General features: G+C 42.4%; 1 protein-coding gene across 1 annotated transcript; it reads right to left on the reverse strand.

Moving 5' to 3' along the window:
• Positions 1–14,250: 14,250 nt before the first annotated feature.
• On the reverse strand, positions 14,251–18,666 carry SFRP2 (secreted frizzled related protein 2). The gene is made up of 3 exons (XM_038399936.2): positions 17,639–18,666; positions 16,249–16,329; positions 14,251–14,805 (listed from the first exon to the last, which is right to left on the reverse strand). Exons 1-3 carry the CDS (start codon positions 18,135–18,137, stop codon positions 14,501–14,503), a joined length of 885 nt encoding a protein of 294 aa, XP_038255864.1. The 5' UTR covers positions 18,138–18,666; the 3' UTR covers positions 14,251–14,500.
• Positions 18,667–20,502: the final 1,836 nt, after the last annotated feature.

Here is a 20,502-nt window from a genome sequence, read left to right on the forward strand (position 1 = left end):
GGGGGTTGGGGTGCAGAGTCTGTCCAGGAGCTAGAATGAGGGAGGGGGCTCAGGGTTGGGGCAGGAGGTTGGGGTGTGGAGCGCTTACGTGGGGCAGCTCCCATTCAGTGCGAGGGGTGCAGGTGGGTATATGGGGTGGGGGAGGGTGCAGGAGTGCCCATTTGGTGCTCAAGGTGGGGTTGGGGATGTGAGGGAGGGTGCAGGAGTCAGGGCAGAGGGCTGGGGGTGTGGCTGGGGTTGTGGGAGTGTGAGGGGGTGCAGGAGTCAGGGCAGAGGGCTGGGGTCGCTCACAGTAGGGGCTGGAGGGGGTATGCCCTGATTCCACCCCCTTCCCTTCCCCTGCCCCCACCTCTTCTCTGGTTCCTCATGCCAGCAAACAGCTGATCAGCAGCAGGGAGAGAGAGTGAGGGGGGACAGGGAACGCAGCACACTGGGGGAAGAGGCGGGGGAGGGGGGAGCTGGGCTGCCAGTGGAGCCTGCCCTGCAGCAGCAGGACAGAGCCCTGAGAGAAGGCAGCACCAAGCTTCTGCCCCCATAGGAGAGAGCGGGGGGCGGAGAAGATGGCCAGGGCCCCTTCCGAGCGTGGGCCCTTTCAATAGCCGCTGGAGCCACGCCGCCGCTCCCCCAGGCTCTGGCAGCGGGGCTCTGGTGGAAATTTAAAGGGCCCGGGGCTCCAGCCACTGCTGGGAGCCCCAGACCCTTTAAATTGCTGCCTGGAGAAGCCGGTCCGCCCCAGTACGACGCACCGGCTCTTGCCGGTATGCCGTACCAGGGCGTACCGGCTTACTTGCACCTCTGCCCCCATCCCCCAGTTGCAATCCCACTGCCTGCTGCAAGGCTCATACTCTAAACTTACGACATTAGAGAATGAGCAGTAGATGTCAAACTGGCATTTAAGACTGTCTCTGGTGGGGTGGAACTGGCTGCAACTCCAGATTTGGTAGGATTGCCTGACATGACCTATACATGCCCACAGTTTTCCACACCTGATGGTCTGCGTGCAGGGCCGGGTCAAGGCACCAGCGTCCCAAGCAGGTGCTTGGGGCGGCAGTTTGAAAGGGGTGACAGTGTTTCCGCGGTGAAGGCAATTCGGTGGCAGCTTCTCTGTTCCGCTATCAGCAGCAGCTTCTCCCTTTTGCCGTCCACGGTGGCAGTTTTTTTCACTGCTTGGGGTGGCAAAAGCTGTAGAGCCAGCCCTGTCTGCGTGACTCACCATCCTCGCCTTGAAAGATTATCTTCAATGGCCAACCCTTCTCTGCTTTTCCAGTGAGCAGCACTCTTACTTGTTGGGCATCATCCACCACCACCACTAGCTGTCAAAACCCCCTATGGCTCCCTAGCAAGTAATACCCAGATTCTTTCTCACCTGACACAAACATCCTGTCACCCCCTAAAGTACCTCCAACACATCCAGTTGCCAAACCTTCATCACCTCCCCCAAAATGTGCTGCCAGTGATCTGAATGCTGTGCTTTGCACAAGGCTTCACAAAACCTAGGCCAGTTCTGCACCTAACTGGTTGTGCAGCACTGTACTATGGGGGAATCTCTTCCTGACATCAGTTGATTATCCTCCTCTTATGCCTTGAAACAGTAGCAGTCATTGTTTTTCTAGCTAGTGAACCTCAGATGCTATTCTTATTCACAGACAAGTGCCTTTTGCTTTATTTAATTTTATTAATTTATCTTTAATTATTTAAACAAATAGTTGCATCAATAATATCTTACAGAGGTAATTTCAGTAGTTCAGTAATATGTTACATGAAATCATTTTTATACATCTATTGTAAATGTTTGCCTGCTAATTTCATGGAATGCTTGTATTATGATTGTAGGTGAATGGTTGAATGGTTGTATTATGGGGTAGGGCAAGCAGGAGAGGCCAACTTGACCTACCTGTGACATTAATTATTTTATATACCGTACCTCTCTTATGACAGTTCCAAATTAAATAATCCTAGTGTTCATCGGTCAGAAATTTGAAGGTGCTCAGTTTTGGTCTACCTCTGCTCCCATTGAAGTAAATGGAGTTTTACTGCTGATTTCAATGGGAGAAAATTTAGGTCAGCAGGGAGCACTTGAAAATCCCATGCTAAATCTCTACTGACATGGAAAGCATCCTGCTCCTTAGCAAAGACTCCAGTAAATGGTGGTGTCTTTTTCTTGATGTTTTCTGAGTCTCCAATGGCCGTCTTGGAACGAGGTGTCAAAAACGGAATGCAGCACTTCTAGGTCTTCTAGATTGCCTACTTGTCTCTTTCTCTCACACTCATTCTCTTGTCTCTTTTCCCTGAGAATAGCAATCAGGAGTTCCATTTCAAATATCACCAGCAGGGGATCCAGCCAAGAGGACTGTAATACATGAAAAATATAAATCTCAGTATTTTAAAATTTGTTACAACCCTCTCTGAGCTACCTGTATGGGACCCTACCTTTGGATCCCACATGCTTTCTAAACTTACTGGGTCTGAGCAGGGTCCAGACACTGTCTCTATATCTGGCCTTTCAGACATACTCCTGGGATACAGACATCAATGCTGGTACCCCTTCCTAGGAGGTAGGACCCTAAGCGCCAAGACCAGCACTGACCCTCCAAGACTCTCCGGTAGCTCGCACATATCCTCTCCAGAGGTTCATCCTTGTGAGTTCTCTGTTTATCATTTAATTCTTCAAGGACTACATGGCAGTTAAAGCAAGGGACACACACATTTTGCAAAGAATTTCTAAACCACACACCCTTTACTTATAGACAAAGCACAAGAGTTACAGGTCTATGGAAAACTGTCTAATACTTGAACACAAGACCATGCCTCAGTTTCCTTATCTGTCTTTTAACAGTAGATTCTAACACCTTTGTCTCTTCCCGTCCTTCCCCTGAGATTTTTCTATTCTCCAGTCCTCTGTGTTTGTTATAGTGGATCAGAGTCATTAGCACATCAATAGCCTTTGTCTGGTAATCTCCATTGTCCTGCTAGGGCCCTGGCTCTGTCCTACGCTGGTTGTGCCTGCCTTGGACTTGGACAAAACAATAACAGGTTTCGACACTTGTATTATTGGCTACATATCAAGTGACTACACTATCTACAACTATTGTCTGCCTTCCTGCAGATGGATAATCCTCCAACACTAGGTTAACTCTTTGCCCCTATATAACAGACATTGTGATAAGAATCATCTAGACAGAGGTACATGTAATAATTAAGCGTTAGGCTAAAAAAAAATTGTGGAAGCCTGAAAAATTTCTGGAAGCTCAGTTCAATCGCTAGTGTTGACTTTAATGGGAGATTTTCTTGCACAAGTGTAATGGAATTTGGTCCATAATGTTATGAGCTGGGTGAAACCTTGTTATGGGTTGAGTTAAAACCCTACTGAGATTATGCTTTAGCATAAGACCTCACCTAAAACAAGGTATGTGTGAAACTGCCCAGAAACTTTTGTCTGAGTGTTGTTTTGGGAGGGGTTTGTGAGTATGGGAAGAGGATAACACAGAAACTGAGAACAGACAAAATCAGAGAGAAAAGGACAGGCAAGAATGCCAAGCAGTAGCCTGTGAGCACAGTATAGGCCTGGAAAAAGCTAGAGAGAAGCCTTTTGTGTCTGGTGTTGGTTTAAGAGGCTTGGGGACGGTAAGCTAAGAAACTGCTCCTTTTGTTCTTGGTTCCGCCTGCATTCAGAGACACAGCACTTTGTACATTCCTCGTAAAAAATGAACAAACAAACAAACAAACAAAAACCCAACCAAGATTGCATCAAAGAAAATATCAGACTCTATCAATTTCCTCTACCAGCTGGAACATCCTCAGGGCCCCAAACTTTGACTAGCTGGTCAGGTCGAAAAGGGACAATAATAATTTAAAAATTAAAACATAATTAAAAAATTACCAGAGTTGCCTGACAAGTGTCCACAAAAAAGATATAAACAGGATAGCTTATTTTGCATCTCACAAAGACTACTGCATGTGTGAATCTTAATGGGGAGATTAGCAAATGACCTAAAAAAAATAAGTCTATCAGACAGATTCTGTTATTCAACTTGATTAATATCTTTAGGATAACATTTTCAAAATATTCTAATTGAATTAGGAGCCTAAGTCTTATTTTCAAAAGTGATTTAGCTGACTAGGTCCAGATTTTTAAGAGTATTTAGGCACTTAAAGATGCAGACAGGTGCCTTGTGGGATTTCAAAATCACTTACGTGCCTAATTCTCAATGATAAAGTTAGATATTTTTAAAAATCCCAAGTACCTATCTGCATCTTTAGACACCTAAATATCTTTTTTTTTTTTAAATGTGGCCCTTTGGCCTTGCAACATTTGGTAGAACAATGCCTAAATACCTTTTAAAACTTTGAACTCAGGTCTCTTGAAAGTGAGACTTAGGCTCCTATGTCATATACCTGCTCTAAAAATGTTTCCCCTTACTTTAAAAAGCTCCATTGATTTCACTGGGACAACTGCAGGGTAAAGGACAACTCAGAGTGCGCTAAGGTATTGGAAACTGACCCTACATTAGGATATTCAGTATGTGAAGGGAACAGACATGCTGAGCAGGGCTACCAAGTTTTATCAAAATTGTGCTCTTCCATTAAAAAAACCCCCTAGCTTTTAAATGATCTTTTATCTTCATGCTTTGTCTGAATGTCTGGTTCCTCTAGATCCATGAAGATCTACAGATCAAAACTTTTTGAGCAATATGGCTTAAACAAGTTTTGTCTTACATAGAGAAACACTATTTGTCAGGACTAACTTCATTAAGTAAATTCACTTTTGTGCCTCAAAGTAAATTGAAGTGATTGATAGTTCTGTTAACATGGTGTGTGCCTTGTGATGCAAGTTCTACATCCAACAGAGCACCTACATAACCATATAGCCAAGTGTGGTTTATCCTCGCATATGGTTCAAAATTCACATAACAAAAAAGCCTTTTAGATAATGTTAAGTGTCTAAAGCAAACTCACAAAAGCAAGGAAATTGTCAGTGAAGGATTAATTTTCTCCTACCTGAGTATAACAGGTGTTGGAGAACATTAAAGTGGCACCCCATAGTGGCTCAGTATGGGAGGTTTAATGCTTAACCATGCGTTTTCTGGCTTTTGTGTTTTGGCTTCAGAATTTAACCCCTACATAGCCAAAGAATTGTGTTGGATTTTAGATATGTTGTTTCCACCTTACCCTCATTCTGCACTGATGAGCCATAGTATGTGTAATTTGCTGTGTGCGTGATGCTTCCATTAACTGCAACCAGAACATGCTCCAATGTTTTTTGGACCAAAAATGTGGGTTGTACATGACCCAAAAAGATTAATGTTGTTTTTTGATACCTGAATCATCTCAGTTTTTAAAAAGTATTATTAATATAATAAGGTTTTTGGATGTGAAGTTGTGCATTATAACTTCTTATGGGACAGCTTTTATGTGTACAATAATTGTTTTTTAGAGTTTATTGTATGAGGAGCTTCTCTTCTTCCAACTTTTGTTTTTATAAATAAGTTTGTCTAGTGATTAGAATTGTTTGTCCAATTGCTCAGAGTTTCTTCCAGGCTCTGTGACAGATTTGCTTTCTGACCTTAATCAAGTACTTAACTACTCTGTGCCTTTGTTAGTCAGTCTGTAAACTGGAGATAATGGGTAAAATGTGGCCAAAGTCACTTTTGAAAATGGGACATAGGCTCCTGGGGCTAGATCCGCAAAGGAGACTTAGTCTCAGTGTTGCAATGCCTCATATTTTGGCACCCTGCTTCCTAGTGGAAGTTAGGTGCCCAGGCTCCCTATACAATGCATGAGGAGAGTTAGAAGCCTAAGAATGGGATCCAGAAACACGAGCATGCTGAGCCGGGAGCCTCCTATGCTAGCCAATAGGTAATGCCAAGGAGGGATGTTTGGCTTAAGTCATGACCTCAAAGACTCTTAAGTGCCTAACTCTGGACTGGAGGTAAGTGTCTCTCTCTGTTTGAGATTCACAGCCATGAACTTCCCCCCCCCCCCAACCCCCGGAGTGCCTAGCCCTTTCCCATACTGAGGAGTAGGTGCCCCTCTTTTACCCAGTAGTTAGAGCACTCAGCCAGGATGCAGGAGACCAGGGTTCATTCCTCCCCCCCTCCCCCGGATGTGGAGCAGGGATTTGTACCTAGGTCTCCCATGTCCTTGGAGAGTACCCGGGCTCCTGCACTGGCCTCAGGTGAGTTTCTTTCAATCTCTCCTGTTGAAGCTGTTCCACTAGCTATTGGAACAGGGACTTGAAGTTGGATCCCCCCCATCGTAGATGAGTGCCATAACCCCTGGGCTGTGGCAACATTCTCACTCTTCCTTTGGCAGAATATGATCCTTCAGCTCTAAGAACAAAAGTTTCTACCACTTGAACTAGGAGAGAACTCCTGTTGCTCTGCTAGCAATAGGTCTCTTATCCTTTTTGTGGAGGATTGTCAGGAGAGGGCAACATCATTCACGCACACAAAGCTAGTATAGTCACTCTGATGCTACCAGATGGCAGAAACAAGCAACAGGAACAAGGGCTTACCATGCTGTTTGCTTCTACTCTGTAAGAATGCAGAAAGGAATTGTGCTGCCATGCCTGGAGGCTTCAATGGGACAACAAACAGCTCCTTTCATGCCCCAGAATTTTCAAGCAAGTTGTGCCTCGCTGCTACCCTGTTACCCCAGAAATTAAAGAAATGAGCAGGACAGCTGAAGGTTTGCAGTGTTGGGCTTTAGGGTGACTGGATGCAGCATGGACTTGGTGGGTGCAGAAAGGGGTGCAACAGTGGGGCTTAGGGAAGTATAAAACAAAGTGTGTAAGTGCATGAGGGGTGTTACACTGTAATTGTCTGTGTATGTTGCAGAGGATACATGGTGGTTGTGCAGGATGGGGTCCAATATATATATGTGTGTGTGTGTGTGTGTATTGCATATAAACCTAGCTCCTCTTTTCCACCCCCACAGAAAAATTAAATTAAAACATTCCCTTTGCCTTTTTTGTCTTGTTTGCAGTGTTGATATTGTGGTGTTAGTCCCAGGATATTAGAGAGACAAGGTGGGTGAGGAAATATCTTTTATTGGACCAACTTCTGTTGGTGAGAGAGACAAGCTTACAAAGCGCTCATCTTCAGGTCTTGTGCGGTGATGGTTTTTTGTTTGTTTTTTCTGCTGGGTTATTCATTATATACATGGGTTGGGGGGGTTGTTCTGTGGTTTTTTGCTGGGGATGGAGAGGAATTTCTTATTCAATTTGTTATACAAATAGGTCAGGAATGGTAGCCAACCATTGTACTTCATTGAGAGCCAAATTTGTTTTTTTTTTTCATATGATGTTGCAATAAACCTTTCTGTTGTTTGTTCAACTAATGAGGGCCCCATTGGGTCAATTTTTTCCATTGTGAAAGGATTCCAAGTTTGTCACACAGCCAAGCTATTCTTAACCAAACCTTTTTGGATATGGAAGTCTCATGTACTTCTGAATGTTATCAAACGGGTTGTCTGTATCAAACAGGCAGCTAGAACAGCAAAATGTTCAGTAACTCTTCATGTGGATGACTGTAAACTGGTTAGAGTAACATTTTGCTGGTTTGTCTAGGGTAGCACAACTTATAGAGCTGGCCTTAGTCATTCAGTATGCTATATGTACCTTGATATTTGAAATACTTTATGTGTTTTAGAAGCCTAAATATATCCCTAACTATTCAGGGGAAAGTAATTACATAAACAATGTACTTTCTATGCAAATTAAAGGCTTCAAATGCATTTTTATTGTGATATTGCAAAAATAAAACATTGTTAAAGTTAAAGTGTGGGCACCAGAAGGATTGCAAAAGAGGGAGTGCCAAGCAACCAAAACGTCTCGCTCCCAGAGCCCTAGAGGGAGCACCTCCTCCACCAGACTGATCTTCCCAGAGCCCCTGCCTCCACCCTGCTCCTTACTTTACTCTCCCTCCTGGCAAGCCAACTGTCCTGCTTCCCAGCCCCACTGGCACCGAGAGAAGCCTCCTCCGTGAATTTGGCAACTAGCAGGTGAGGGCCTGGCATGTGGCACGATGCAGAGTGGGACGCGGGTACCAGCCAGGTTGCGTCATGCTCCTTCTCAGCCATGAACATGTTCAGGTTTTAAAAAATGGACAACAATGGCCCTTTGGCCCTGTGGTCTCTGGAGCTTGTGAGTTAAAGCTGTTCATGTAATTCAAGAGAAAATGCACCATTAGGCACATCTGTGAAAACAAAATAAAACACTGTAAAAACTGGTTGCGATTTCCAATCTTTAATATTAAAACACAGTTCTGAGCCATGGATTATTAAATGGAAACATTCTCCATGACCAGACGAGCACCCAGCCAACCTTAACTCTGCCCCTGGATTTATGTTGGTATTTTAGGTACTGATCCAAACTTCCTTTGAAATTCTCTGTTACCTTTCCTTTGGCTTTGAGGGAAATTGGGATGTTTTCTTAATGCTACAAATTTAGATAACCGAGTATACTACTTTTTTTTCTACCATCAAGTTTAGCGGTTCATTACCGTATTCATATTCCTGCTTTAATGTAACACACACATCCTTATGACCTAGAGTAAAATACAGTAGCATTGTTACTAAGAATATTTGTCTGCTTATGGGCAAATGGGATTATTATGTTCAATATGAAAAGGTTGCAGTTTGGGTGTGCTTATGTAATATTGTAACATCAGAGATATCAGAAGGAAAAAATCCAGCCCATATTAATGCTGTCAGAGCCTAACACAACAGTGTCTGCCTCTCCTGGAGCTCTGGCAACAGATGGCCTTGCCCACCTTAAGAACACTTAGGGCAGGTCTAAACAGGAAACTTTTGCAAGTATAACTCTGTTGGTTAGGGATGTGATTACTTTATTTTATTTTTACAACATTTCTATAGCACTTATACCTGTAAAAGTGTATTGGGGAACCAGTATACTCTATACTGGCAAAAGCACTTTCTTTTGCTGGTATAAGCTGTACTTCCAATGGGGCAGTTTATACCATTATCGCTGTACTGGTAAACCCAGAGTAGACAAAAGGGCTCAGTTTCAATTTCCCATTCCCCCAGCCCCCTCTCTCTCTAACCATACCCACCTGCAGCCCAGCCACTTGCACAGGAGAGGCCCGTTACTTTCTGATGATAGACAGTACAAGAGAAAACTGAGAGAGCGGGCTTCAGAGGGGTAGCCGTGTTAGTCTGGATCTGTAAAAGTGGCAAAGAGTCCTATGGCACCGTATAGACTAACAGACATACTGGAGCATGAGCTTTCGTGGGTGAATACCCACTTTGTCAGATGCTGTTTAGGTAGTTTTGAATTGTTCACGTATCTTTGGTTTTTTGGAACGTGTAGGATTGTTGTGTATGTTCTCTTTCTTTTTCGTACAAAGACAGTGAGAATGAGGGAGAGAATATGTGGTGAGGGGGAAGGAACAAGTGAGAGTGAGTGGTGGAGAGGAGGCAATAGTGAATATAGGGGTATGGAATAAATGAGGAATGGGGGGAAAAGAAGCAGGAATGAGTGAAATGGAAAGAGTAGGTGGAATTAGAGGATATACAATAAGAAAGGAAGAGAACAAGAGTGTAAAAGACTTTGCTGATAAGTTTTAAACTTGAGTTCGGGCACTCACTTTTTCACACATAGGAAAAAATAATCTAGATGGAACATTAGTCACTATTATGCTTCCAAATGATACAATTGCAAGATTGAGGTACTACCATGAGCCATTCAGATTGCTATGGTCTAGTGGTTAGAGCACAGCATTTGGAGGCAAGAGATTTGATTCTTTTCAGAACTGTATATATGGCTGTTGTATGACTTTGAGCAAGTTATTTTACCCATCTGGACCTAATTTTCCTGATCAATAAAATTAGGGTGATTATAAAGCACTTTGAGAAACTTGAATGAAAACTGTTTAATAAACATTAAGTATTATTATTTACCATAAATTAGTTTATTATAGTCTGGTATTTTAAAATATTTTATGGAAGCAATAACAATGGGACCTCTATACTTGACTACCTAACAATATTCTTTTTAATTAGACGAGAACAAGTGTCTAGAAAATTACTTTTCCCCTTAAAGCATATGAAAGTGAATCCCTATTTTATTTTGTTTGCAAATAATCCTATTATCTAAGTTAGAAACCTAACAAATCAGGTGAGAAAGCTAATTCTAAACAAATGTATGTGATTCAATGCTGATCAGAAGTTATAGATATGCATGGCCTTAAGCTACTTACTTGAATTTCTTTTTACCTGACATAACCAAAGATGTCCAGTTATAGTCAGACAAAATGATTTCCTAAAATGTAAAAATGGCGAAATAGATTAAATGGATTTTTTTGGTAACATCTGGAGAAGATTGTTTCCAAGTTGAGACCTTATAATGCTAATTTTCAACTGAGCTGGATGTTCAATAGCTGGGTTGTACACCGATAATAGGTTTTATAATACAAACACTGAGTAAACCTTTCCTTTTTTGGTGAAGTGAATGATTATTGTTAGGATAACATGTTGCCATTAAAATGGCAAGACACATAGTTAAATCAGGGAAATAAATAGGAATTAAATGATCTGAGTGCAATTCTTGACAGTGGTCTAAATCCTACATACTTTACTCATGACTGACATCAGTGGGATTACTATGTGACCCTGAGCAAACGGTCCCTCGGACTCAGTGTGACCCTGGGCAAGTGACTTGGTGCTCGCTTGTGCTCCCATTGAAGTCAAAGCTGTTGTTTTCAAAGGGGAAACATGATGGGGACAGTCTTATGGCTATTACGTGAGAGCTTAGTATCAGTGAGAAAACCAGGAGTACTCCTAAACTGTGGACTGAATTGGTTAGGTATGGTTGTGTATCATCACTCAATGGAGACTGAACCCGGGCTGCAAACTTTTCTACATGCTTTCCTCTGCCAATCAGCATAATTTCCACCTTGATCCGCTTCAGCCAGCTGTTCTTCATCCATGAGCTGATCTGGTCTAAGCACTGGGTCAGGTTAGTGACAGTGGTCCTATCATGTGCTGTGAAGGATAGATAGAGCTGTGTGGCATCTGCTTATTGTTGGGTTTGTACAATGCTGAGTCCACTGTTGGTATTCAAGTAATAATGTCAGGGCACAAAAGGGATCCAACCTATTTCATGAGAAGCCCTACACGTTCAGAGGAAAAGCTGTAAGAAAATGTCTGCAATGTATGAGCCAATTACTTTTTATGGTTGTCTACAAATATTCCTGTGAAGGGCCAGTCCTGCATTGTTGACTTCAATGGAAATACTGAGTATGCAAGGAATGCAGGATGGGGCTCCAGGATCTTATCCTGTTCAAAACAAGCTCTGTGCAATAGACAGTAAAAGGTTTAACCTTGTATGCTACAAGATAAAAATCATTCTGAATGCATGAAAATAATGGGGCTGCTATTCTAGTTTTCACATTGAAAAACTGACTATTGTGTGGTATATGCATGTTATTCTGTGTCAGACAGGGACTGGTCCTGAGAGTCTAATATTCTCACTGCAGTCAATAGGAGTACTGGGTGTTCAGCAGCTTTGAGGAATAAGCCCATTCATATTTATATTATTTAAAGATATATGATAAAATATGACCGTGTAATCACATCCCTCTGTAACAGTTTAGAAGAATGGGTGCTAAGATAGTCTCCTAGTTAAGCTCTTAGGTAACTCCAGTGATGTTTTGTTTTTAAAAATCCTATTACGTTTGTTGATATTTCTTGCCTAAGTAAAAGTATTAATATATAAAAATATATATGAAATAGAAGTACTAGCTTTTTGTTTGTTATTTTACCATTTTAATTATTTCTAAGGCCCTTTGGTTTTGGTTTTTAGTGATTTTTACTGAAAATGTCTTAGGTTTTACAAAACCCATTATTTGTTTTTACTAATATTTTTATTTTTTGCCCCCCTCCCTACCTGACTCCCTGCCCTGAAATGAGAGATGGCACATACCAAGTGGTTATCTCTCCTTCCAGAGCAAGGTACTAGTCCAGACTCTGGTGGGGAAGACGGTCCCTCCATGTAGGATTCCCGACAGACAGCACAGTGTGGCTGCACTGAACAGGGTAACTGCTGGTGGGTGGCTGTTGCTCTGCAGTGGCAGGGTGACAGATCCCAGAAGTCAAGACTGCTCAACAGCTGTTACAACAGGTCTGCAGGGAGCAGAAGGCACCAGAAACTGTCATGTTCGTGGTTGGCATGGACCTGAACTTCCTCAGCTGCTACACCATGGTGATACAGAATGGCAACATCAAGACCATTGCCAATCAGTACAGCAACAGTTGCACCTTGTAAGTATGGGCACCCATCACCCCCCTGTCCAGTGAGTACTGCTCTCCTGTCCCACCAGGAACCCCTTCACTCTGCCCCGCAAGTATCAAGCACCCTATCACACTGGGTATTTCCTAGCCCTCACCTATTGCTGCCCTTGTGAGTACTGGCCCCAGTGATAGCCCCTGTGAATAGCTGGGCCCTTCAGCACTGCCTGAGGGAGGGTTACAACATGCACCCTGAGAGAAGACCCAGGTCACAGAGCTTGGTCTGCTTCTCCTGCCGGACAAAGCCTCCAGTATTAATCCTGATATTTACCCAGAAAACCATGAAGTTAATTTTTTGCACCAATTTTCACCCATTTTTTAAATCTTAGTAATAAACACTGACAAATTCCTAGGAAATCTTAAATAAAATAAAACCCCAAAACAAAGGGCCTTAATTATTCTGCACTATTAAATTGTTCTAACAGGGATTTTCATGTAGGACTTCTGGTTCCTTTTATACTACTATAAATTGTATGTGTATGAAAATTAACCTTATTCTGATCATTTTAAAATAGATAAGCCATTGTAACTCTACATCGATAAAGAGCAAAGTCTTCCCCTTAGACAAATTTTAAAAGTGTTGGTTTGAATTTTTGGAAATCTTTGACTAATTCCTAATTTAGGAGGAATCTGAGAGCAAGTCAACACTTAAAATGCTGCTGTAGCATTTTAATGAAGACACTCTACACTGACGGGAGAGCTCTCTCCCGTTGGCTTAGTTAATCCACCTCCCCAAGAGGTGATAGCTATGTCAGTGGGAGAAGCTGTCCCAATAACAAAGTGCTGTCTATGGGGTGAGAGGAGGTAAGTCAGTATAACTACGTTGCTCTGGGTGTGGATTTTTCACAACCCTGAAGGATCTAGTTATATCAGTATAGGTCTGTAGTGTAGACCAGACCTGAGATGCTATTTTCTCCTCCCTACCCTCTTTCCTTTCCTTTTTTGTTCTTTTTGTCCTTTTTCTTTGTTCTCTTCTTATTTTTTGGATGGGAAATAAAAAAATACAATTTTTTTTTAAAAAAGAGCGAGACAGCAAAGTCTTCCTAGGAGACATGGTGAAACCATAATTGACCACCCAAAGGACCAGCAAAAAAACCTGCTAATCTTAAAGTGGTGTTTAAGAGTTACAGAAACATCTTAGAATCACTATGGGTGGATCTTTAGGTTTGGGTGGAGTCCTATTAATTCAATAAATAACCACTTTAGAGAGCCCAACCCTCATGGATCCAATCATAGGATTGGGCTCTCTAAAGTGGTTATTTATTGATTATTGGAGTTGGGGACTTTGGTGCAAGTTTTGCTGTATTATGACAAAAACCCATTTGTGGTGGTGATTCTCAATTCTCTCATTTTCAAAACTCGTTGACATAACTCCACCTCCCTTCCCCAAAGGAAGACAATTGGCAAACTGTGATGTAAAGTTTATATACAAGGATATAACGTTTATCTGGAATATTCACAAGGTTGGTTAAAGCAATATTTTACACCTCTTTCAGGTTAATCCTTAGGTATATTACAGTTAGGCTACTTAATTTGCAAGTTTAAAAAAGTTAAAAGGTGTATTCAGATGAGTCTACAAAACGTTTTTTTTTTTGTTTCGGGGGCAGGGTCAGAAAACAAAATGTACACATGGTTAACTTACTTGTATTGATGCATATGTACCTCATGCAGCAGTTGTAACTGTCTCCTCTATAGTGTTAAAATAGATGGCATGCAATTTCATACATGGACAAAAATCAGACTCCATGTACAAGGCCAACAAAAGGGGGAAATGTTTGTTGCCATCTCTGAGTGTGTCAGAGAGAAATACACACAAACACAAATGTGTGTATAGAGAAAGGTGGTGATATCAATTGACCAGCTTTCCCAACATGAAGGAAAAAAGAAAAATTCAGACCAATGTCACATTTGCACTTATTCAAAAATCAAACCAAACAAATTAGCTTTAAGCAAGATATTTTAATACTTCACAAAAATATTCATGATTTTTATTACAGTTTTAATATATTTACAAAATTTGAAGGGGCGGGTTTTCCCCTCCTCTTCATTTTAAACAAATAGCCATCGTCTCCCATGCCTGCTATATCTTGTGGTTCAGAAAGGCTGAAACAAGAAGGTGCAAGAGGCTTGAAGAGCTCAGAACTGGGGCAGCTGGTGTAAGTGACTGGGGTGAAAGTGACTAGAGTAGAAGTGATTAGCATTGCAGTTTGCGGATGCTGCGGGAGAATCGTTTGAACGCCCGCTGCCCTTTCTGCCACCGCTTCACGGAGGTGATCACCAGCTCCCCAGCCTGCCTTTGTCCCATCACTAAATAGGGTGCATTTATGTCATTCATCTCATCACAGGTACACTGCAGGCCACCTTTGAGCCAGAGCACTGTCTTCCTCAGATCCCTCTCCGTCACCCCATTCAGCTTGTAGATGGTTTTGCTCTTTGTTTCAGGGGTGATCTTGGTGTCCCCATTGATGTATGTGATCTCCTTCACTTTTATCTTCAGGGCTAATAGAGAGAGCGGGGCAGGGGGGAGGGAGAAGTGGGATGAGAGAGATTGAGAGATTTTTTTTTCCCATTAGTGCACATAAAGGGGACCTGGGGAGGGAGGTCTTCTATTGCTAATTAAACTGTCAGGGGCTGACAGAATGGGCAGCAGGTGGCTCATTTTCTAAAGCCACTAAGTGCATGCAAGTCATCTCAGTTTGAATCAACCTTAAGATTTTTTTTCCTTCTTTTCTAAATGCATCTTTTCTTTAGTTTTTCCTAATGTTTGCAAACACAGAGAGGGCACATTTTGTACATTGTCTAGTGCTGGGTTAAAACCTAGCACATATTTATTCTTACTGAAACCCTAGAATTTGAAAAGGAGGGAGGGGGAAGAATCTAAATCTAATTTGAAATCTGATCTTTTCTGTGGTTGAAAATGTTGAATTTAATTTATTAGTCTGGAGAGGATTTTTAGGTAAACTTGTAAGGAAATGATATTTCACATGTATTGCTGTTTAAAAGAATAGATCACATAGAAGGAGAACTGATCTAACAGCTGCATTTGATTTGATAAAATAACTAGGAGAGGGAAATACAAGGCTCTTTAAGGACTTATACAATGTGTTTAGCTCTAAAAGGTTTTATCTGAATACCTCAGGCATTGTTTGCCAGTCCAAAGCCAGGATAAATACAGGCTATATTAATACATTGTCCTCATAATGGCTTTGTTTCTGAGGACACATTTGAATTACTAGATGTTTACAGTACAGGTCCACCTGCACTTATAAATATTGATCTATTATAATAGTCTCTTGAAATAGGAATACTTGTTTGTACATTTCCCAATTCTCCCTGTTAAAAGGGCTTTCCTGTCCTCTTCTAACCCAGAATCTTCATGTTTTGTATATATACTTAAGTCTGCACACACCACCTTCTCTGTTAAATGGTATGTAAAGGCTCATTTATAATCTGCAAAGAAAGTCTTTACAAATGTTTGAGACTGGGCATTTGGATCTCTTCCCCTGCACCCCTATATGAAATCCTTCCTCCACCTTTTCCCCTGGACAGTATTTTAGATCACAAATTGCTCCTGTTCATTGTACTACTCCACTTGCCCTAGTACACTATATAAAATAATATTAAACACCTAGACAGCTTTATTGTTAGTAATTTTGTTGGTTTTTGAGATGAGGGGGAAATTGCAAACAGAAATCTAACTTTGCAAGGATTTAAAAACACTTTTTTTTTTCACTCTGAGGACTAGGATTTGCATGATTGAAGCCTTCTGACACAGTATTTTAGAAGGATTGAGTTTAGTTTGATTTGCAGACAAGGCTAAATCCTGACTGTATCCCTTACTCTGACAGAAATCCCATTGCCTGCTGTGGGAGTTTAACCTGATCATTACAGGAGCGGACCCCAGGCCTGGAATTCTAACCACGGGGCTTTTTTTCCACTTACCAAAGTCATTTTTGCAAAGGTTTTCCACGATGTCGTTGTCATCTTCGTTCTTGTTTTTGCAGGCATCACAGACCTTTGGTGCTGGAAATGTAAGAAGCAGGTTTGGTTAAAAAAGAACAGCAGGTGGCGTTTGGGAACATTGAAGCGAATTGAGATTTTCTACCAACTGGTTTGTGCCCTTTATAAAATTCTCACAGCTGCCTTTAACTTCTGACTTACCTTTCATTTCCTAGATGACACCAGAACTGATCGCACGGAGATTGTTTCGTTAACATAACCTCTCTAAACGAACCGTTGGGTTTTTTTAAATTCTAAGAATAGAGGGATTTTCATTAAAACATGAAACATGAACTGTGAGTTGTGAAGTGTGCGTATTCTTTCAGCTATGGAAATAATACAGATCACGTTCCGGTCAAAATCCTTCCTTTTTCAAAAAAGGAGAGGAACATTTGTGAAATACACAGCAGCAAAGAGCCAGGGACTCAAAGTAAAATCACAAACCCACCAAAGTTCCCACTGAAAGCGATAGGAATAAAACATTGATTTGTTTATTGCTTGGGTTGGGAAAATGTTCTAAAAATGCAAAACATTTCCAGTGAATTACCCATCTAACCTCAAGAGGATTGGAAAGTCACGCTGCATCATGTCAGAAAAGATTGCTAAGCAACTTTGCAATTGATTTAAGATCTGCCTAGAAGGAAGCGGGGGCTTGAAAAGAAGTTCCTGTTGAATCCCCTGAAAAGGATTAAGGAGCCCCCTTCCCCTCCCACGAGGAACAAAAATCAAGCCAGGCACACCGTGGGGTTTTGTGAAAGAGTATCAAGCGCACGAGGTTCCCTTTCATAGCAACTCCCTCTCACCCGCCACCCCTTTTCTAACTAGGGAAAGTCTCCTTTTGCATGATCTTCTCCACGCAATTAAAACCAGCCGCCAGATAAAAAGCGGGTACCAGTGGAAGAGGCGTCCTTCATTCCTAATAACTGTCGATTCATGGACTTTTCACGTGTGAAATTGGTTTGCTGGTCAATCAAAAATCTTGGCATTTTTTCAGTTCCACTATCTAGCGCGCTCTCTTTAGCAACCCTACCACAAACTGCCCTGGTAAATACAGGTGTAAAACAACCTTCTGTAGTTCTTAACTTTGGTCACTGTTTAAAACCTGTTCACGGCAGGAAACAATTCATTTTCGGCGGCTTTAAAAGCTAGTATTCGCTCTCTCCCATAGACCTACAACTTCAGCCGAGATGACTCCATAGCCCCTGGCATATGTTGCAGAGTATAGGGGATGGTCTGGTTCTTGAGGCATTACAATATTCAGGGAAACCTGTTAACCCCTCATTGAAATAATAATGCCCAAGATCGAAGGAGGCTGCAGCAGTATCATTCTTACCTTCTCTGGGGGTAGGGAGGACGTGGTCGCTGCTTGCCGGGGGGATGCAGAGGTCGTTGTCCTGGGGAAAGCGGCTGCAGTCCAGCATATCAGGCCAGGGGAAGCCGAAGGCGGACATAACTGGGGCGCAACTGTCCTTCACCTGCTCACAGAGCGAATGGCAAGGCTGAATGGTCTCATCCAGGTCATCAATGCAGACGGGCGCAAAGAGCGAGCACAGGAACTTTCTGGTGTCCGGGTGGCACTGCTTCTGAACTAGAGGGATCCAGGCTCCAGCCTGCTCCAGGACCTCCTGGATCGTTTCATGCCCCAGCAGATTGGGCAGCCTCATGTTTGGGTACTCGATACCGCGGCACAACAAGAGAGAGGCGGGGATAGGTTTGCAGTTGGACCTCTTGTATGAGAACTCGGGCTGTCCAAAGAGAAAGAGCCCTTTGACGGACCCTACGCAGTGGGAGGCGATAAAGATCAGGAACAGCCACCAGTATCCCTGGTACATGGTTGGTGGCTCGCGCTCTAAAATGGGGGTGAAAAAAACGCCCCAGCGAGGCTTCCAGTTTCTTACAAAGGCAGAAAACAGGCTCTAGCCCAGAGAGAGAAACTCTCAGCTCCCCTTAGGCTACATGCAGCTTTCCAGGAGGCTCAGGCTCTGACTGTTAGACGGGGTGGACAAACTGATCAAGATGCTGGGCAAACAAGAGTTTTCTGGATTTTTTTATGCAAATTGAAGGGGCTGGGAGGAGCCTTCTGACAATAATCCGAAAAGGATTGGTCACTACTTTCTTGGTCTGGTTTTCCTTAGGGGATTCTCTTTTGGCAGGCAATCCTTAAAAGAAATGTTACAATGCATGTTTAAAAAAAAACAAACAAACCCTCTGAACAAAGAGCACAAAAGACGTAGGGGCTCATTGCTCAGGCAAATAGAGAGAGCTGCTTTAAGGTTGTGGCTTAGTTTTAAAGGTGAGCTTTGCGGTTCATAAAGCTATTGTACATAGAACTCTTCCTCTTCCCCTTCAACTGAAGATGCTGGTCCGTTTCCTACTAGTCTCCTTTGCTCAGTTACCACGCTGGGCTGGTGCTTCCTTCTCTAGCGGAACGCATCAGGAGAGACTTGTTTGTTTTCTGTGAGTTTGACCCCAGCTGAGTCTCTTCACCTCTGACCTGCTTCGAATTCATTCGAATGTGGTGCAAGAGCTGTATTGGTTTTTAAACTGGCTCTAGAACTGGATTCGCAGCACTGCCCCGAAGTGTAGCTATTTCACAGTCTTTACTTCTCACGGATCTTATTTTGAGAGGTCCGTTTGGTGATTAGCGCGCGCGCACACACACACACACACACACACACACACATCTTAAGGATTTCCCCCCCCCCCCATGCTTGTTTCAATAAAGAAAAAATCAGCTTTAATTGTGTATCTGGAGCATAAAAATCACAATGAAAAATATTAGCTCAAAGACTAATTAATGGTTAACCTGTCTCCAATTCTCATAGCGAACTGGGTAAAAATTGCCGCTAGCTCAGCAGTTTGACTGTACTGCATTAAGTGGCTCCATAGGATTTCAATCTTCAGTTTTAATCGCAGGGATCAATCTTTACTCATTAGTATCACAGAAAAGACTTTTGCATGCTATTTTTTTGCCTTATAGTAATTATTATTTCTCATACTTAGGCATTTATAAGCGCCAAAAGCCTCTCTACCCCATCCAATCCAATGCGCAAATATTACCCAATTAAAATAAAATGTGGCTCAATAGTTGCCAGGATTCAGGGGGAAAAAGACAAAATTAAATTAATTTTACTCGTTCCCACCATATAGTAAGAAAATTCAACCCCTTTTCAAGAGAAAGTACCGAAGAAAACAAATGAGATGAACGATGGGAATCTGTGAAGACTTAGTGATCAAACGGGGGAAATAACTGTACAATGCAGTGTTCCCCTAAAAATGGATGTAATAGAGCAGCTCAGTTCTGAGCTAGGCACCAGGAGCAGTGCCCCTGGTGGTGTGATAAAGTACTGCATGGCTGGTGGTTACAGCCTCTCAAGGTTTCTGTAACCTGTTTCTTTCTGTTTTAGTTGCATCCTTTTTTTCTCGCCCAGGTGAAACCACAGGAAATCTTTGCTGCTGATTCTGTTACTTCATGAGCTCCCCTTGCCTTCTTGCCTCCAAGCACGGGAGGTCAGTTCTGTTCATTACATGAAATGCAGATTGAAGTGGTGAGTGGGAAGAAGGTGGGGTGACCTGGTGCCACACAAAATGTCCTTTAGAGATTAAACCGGGTTGAAGTTTAGTGCCTGTCTTTTACAGCAGGGAGACCTTGACAAAGAAGGCTCTCTTCCCCCACTATACATCCTAGTCTGAGGTTTATGATAACAGGTCTTTTACCTTCCCACAGCTGCAGTTATACATAGGGAGGCCTCTTTGAATCTGAGCCACTTGCCCCACTAGGCTGTCACATGTCTATAACTGATCCATACTCCTAAAGAAGGTTTTTTGTTACTGAATCTTTCTTCTAATTAATGCAGAAGGCGCAATCTGAGTCTGAAAATACATAGTTCAAAAGTTGGAGAGAATGCTATAATTTCAGATCTCCTTTCAATCCTCTTCCCTCTAATCAGGCTGTTCTGTTTGCACTCACTTGCGACCAGTAAGGGGCGCTGGGAGAGAATACCCTACTTCCCCTTTCAGCAGAGGAAGGGCACATTACAGTTAGTGAGAATTTTGCCATTGACTTCAGAATCAAGCCTGGAGGTTCACCCCCTTTTGTGCTGTCCCCACCTCACTGTTGCATTTCATCAATGAAAAACTGGATCCTCAATCTTTTGCCCAGTTGCAAGAATTAGATTGTCTTTGAAATAGTATTTC

This window comes from Dermochelys coriacea, chromosome 4, assembly GCF_009764565.3.
Source record: "Dermochelys coriacea isolate rDerCor1 chromosome 4, rDerCor1.pri.v4, whole genome shotgun sequence".
In the NCBI taxonomy this organism is placed as follows: domain Eukaryota; kingdom Metazoa; phylum Chordata; order Testudines; family Dermochelyidae; genus Dermochelys; species Dermochelys coriacea.

Bases quoted from the DNA above. Each gene is read 5' to 3' on its own strand.
- SFRP2 (XM_038399936.2), bottom strand. From the start codon at position 18,137: ATGTACCAGGGATACTGGTGGCTGTTCCTGATCTTTATCGCCTCCCAC. The intron at 16,330-17,638 runs GTAAGAATGATA...TTACATTTCCAG, and splicing joins CCTCCCTACCCCCAGAGAAG to CACCAAAGGTCTGTGATGCC. The intron at 14,806-16,248 runs GTAAGTGGAAAA...TCTCTCTATTAG, and splicing joins CCTTTGCAAAAATGACTTTG to CCCTGAAGATAAAAGTGAAG.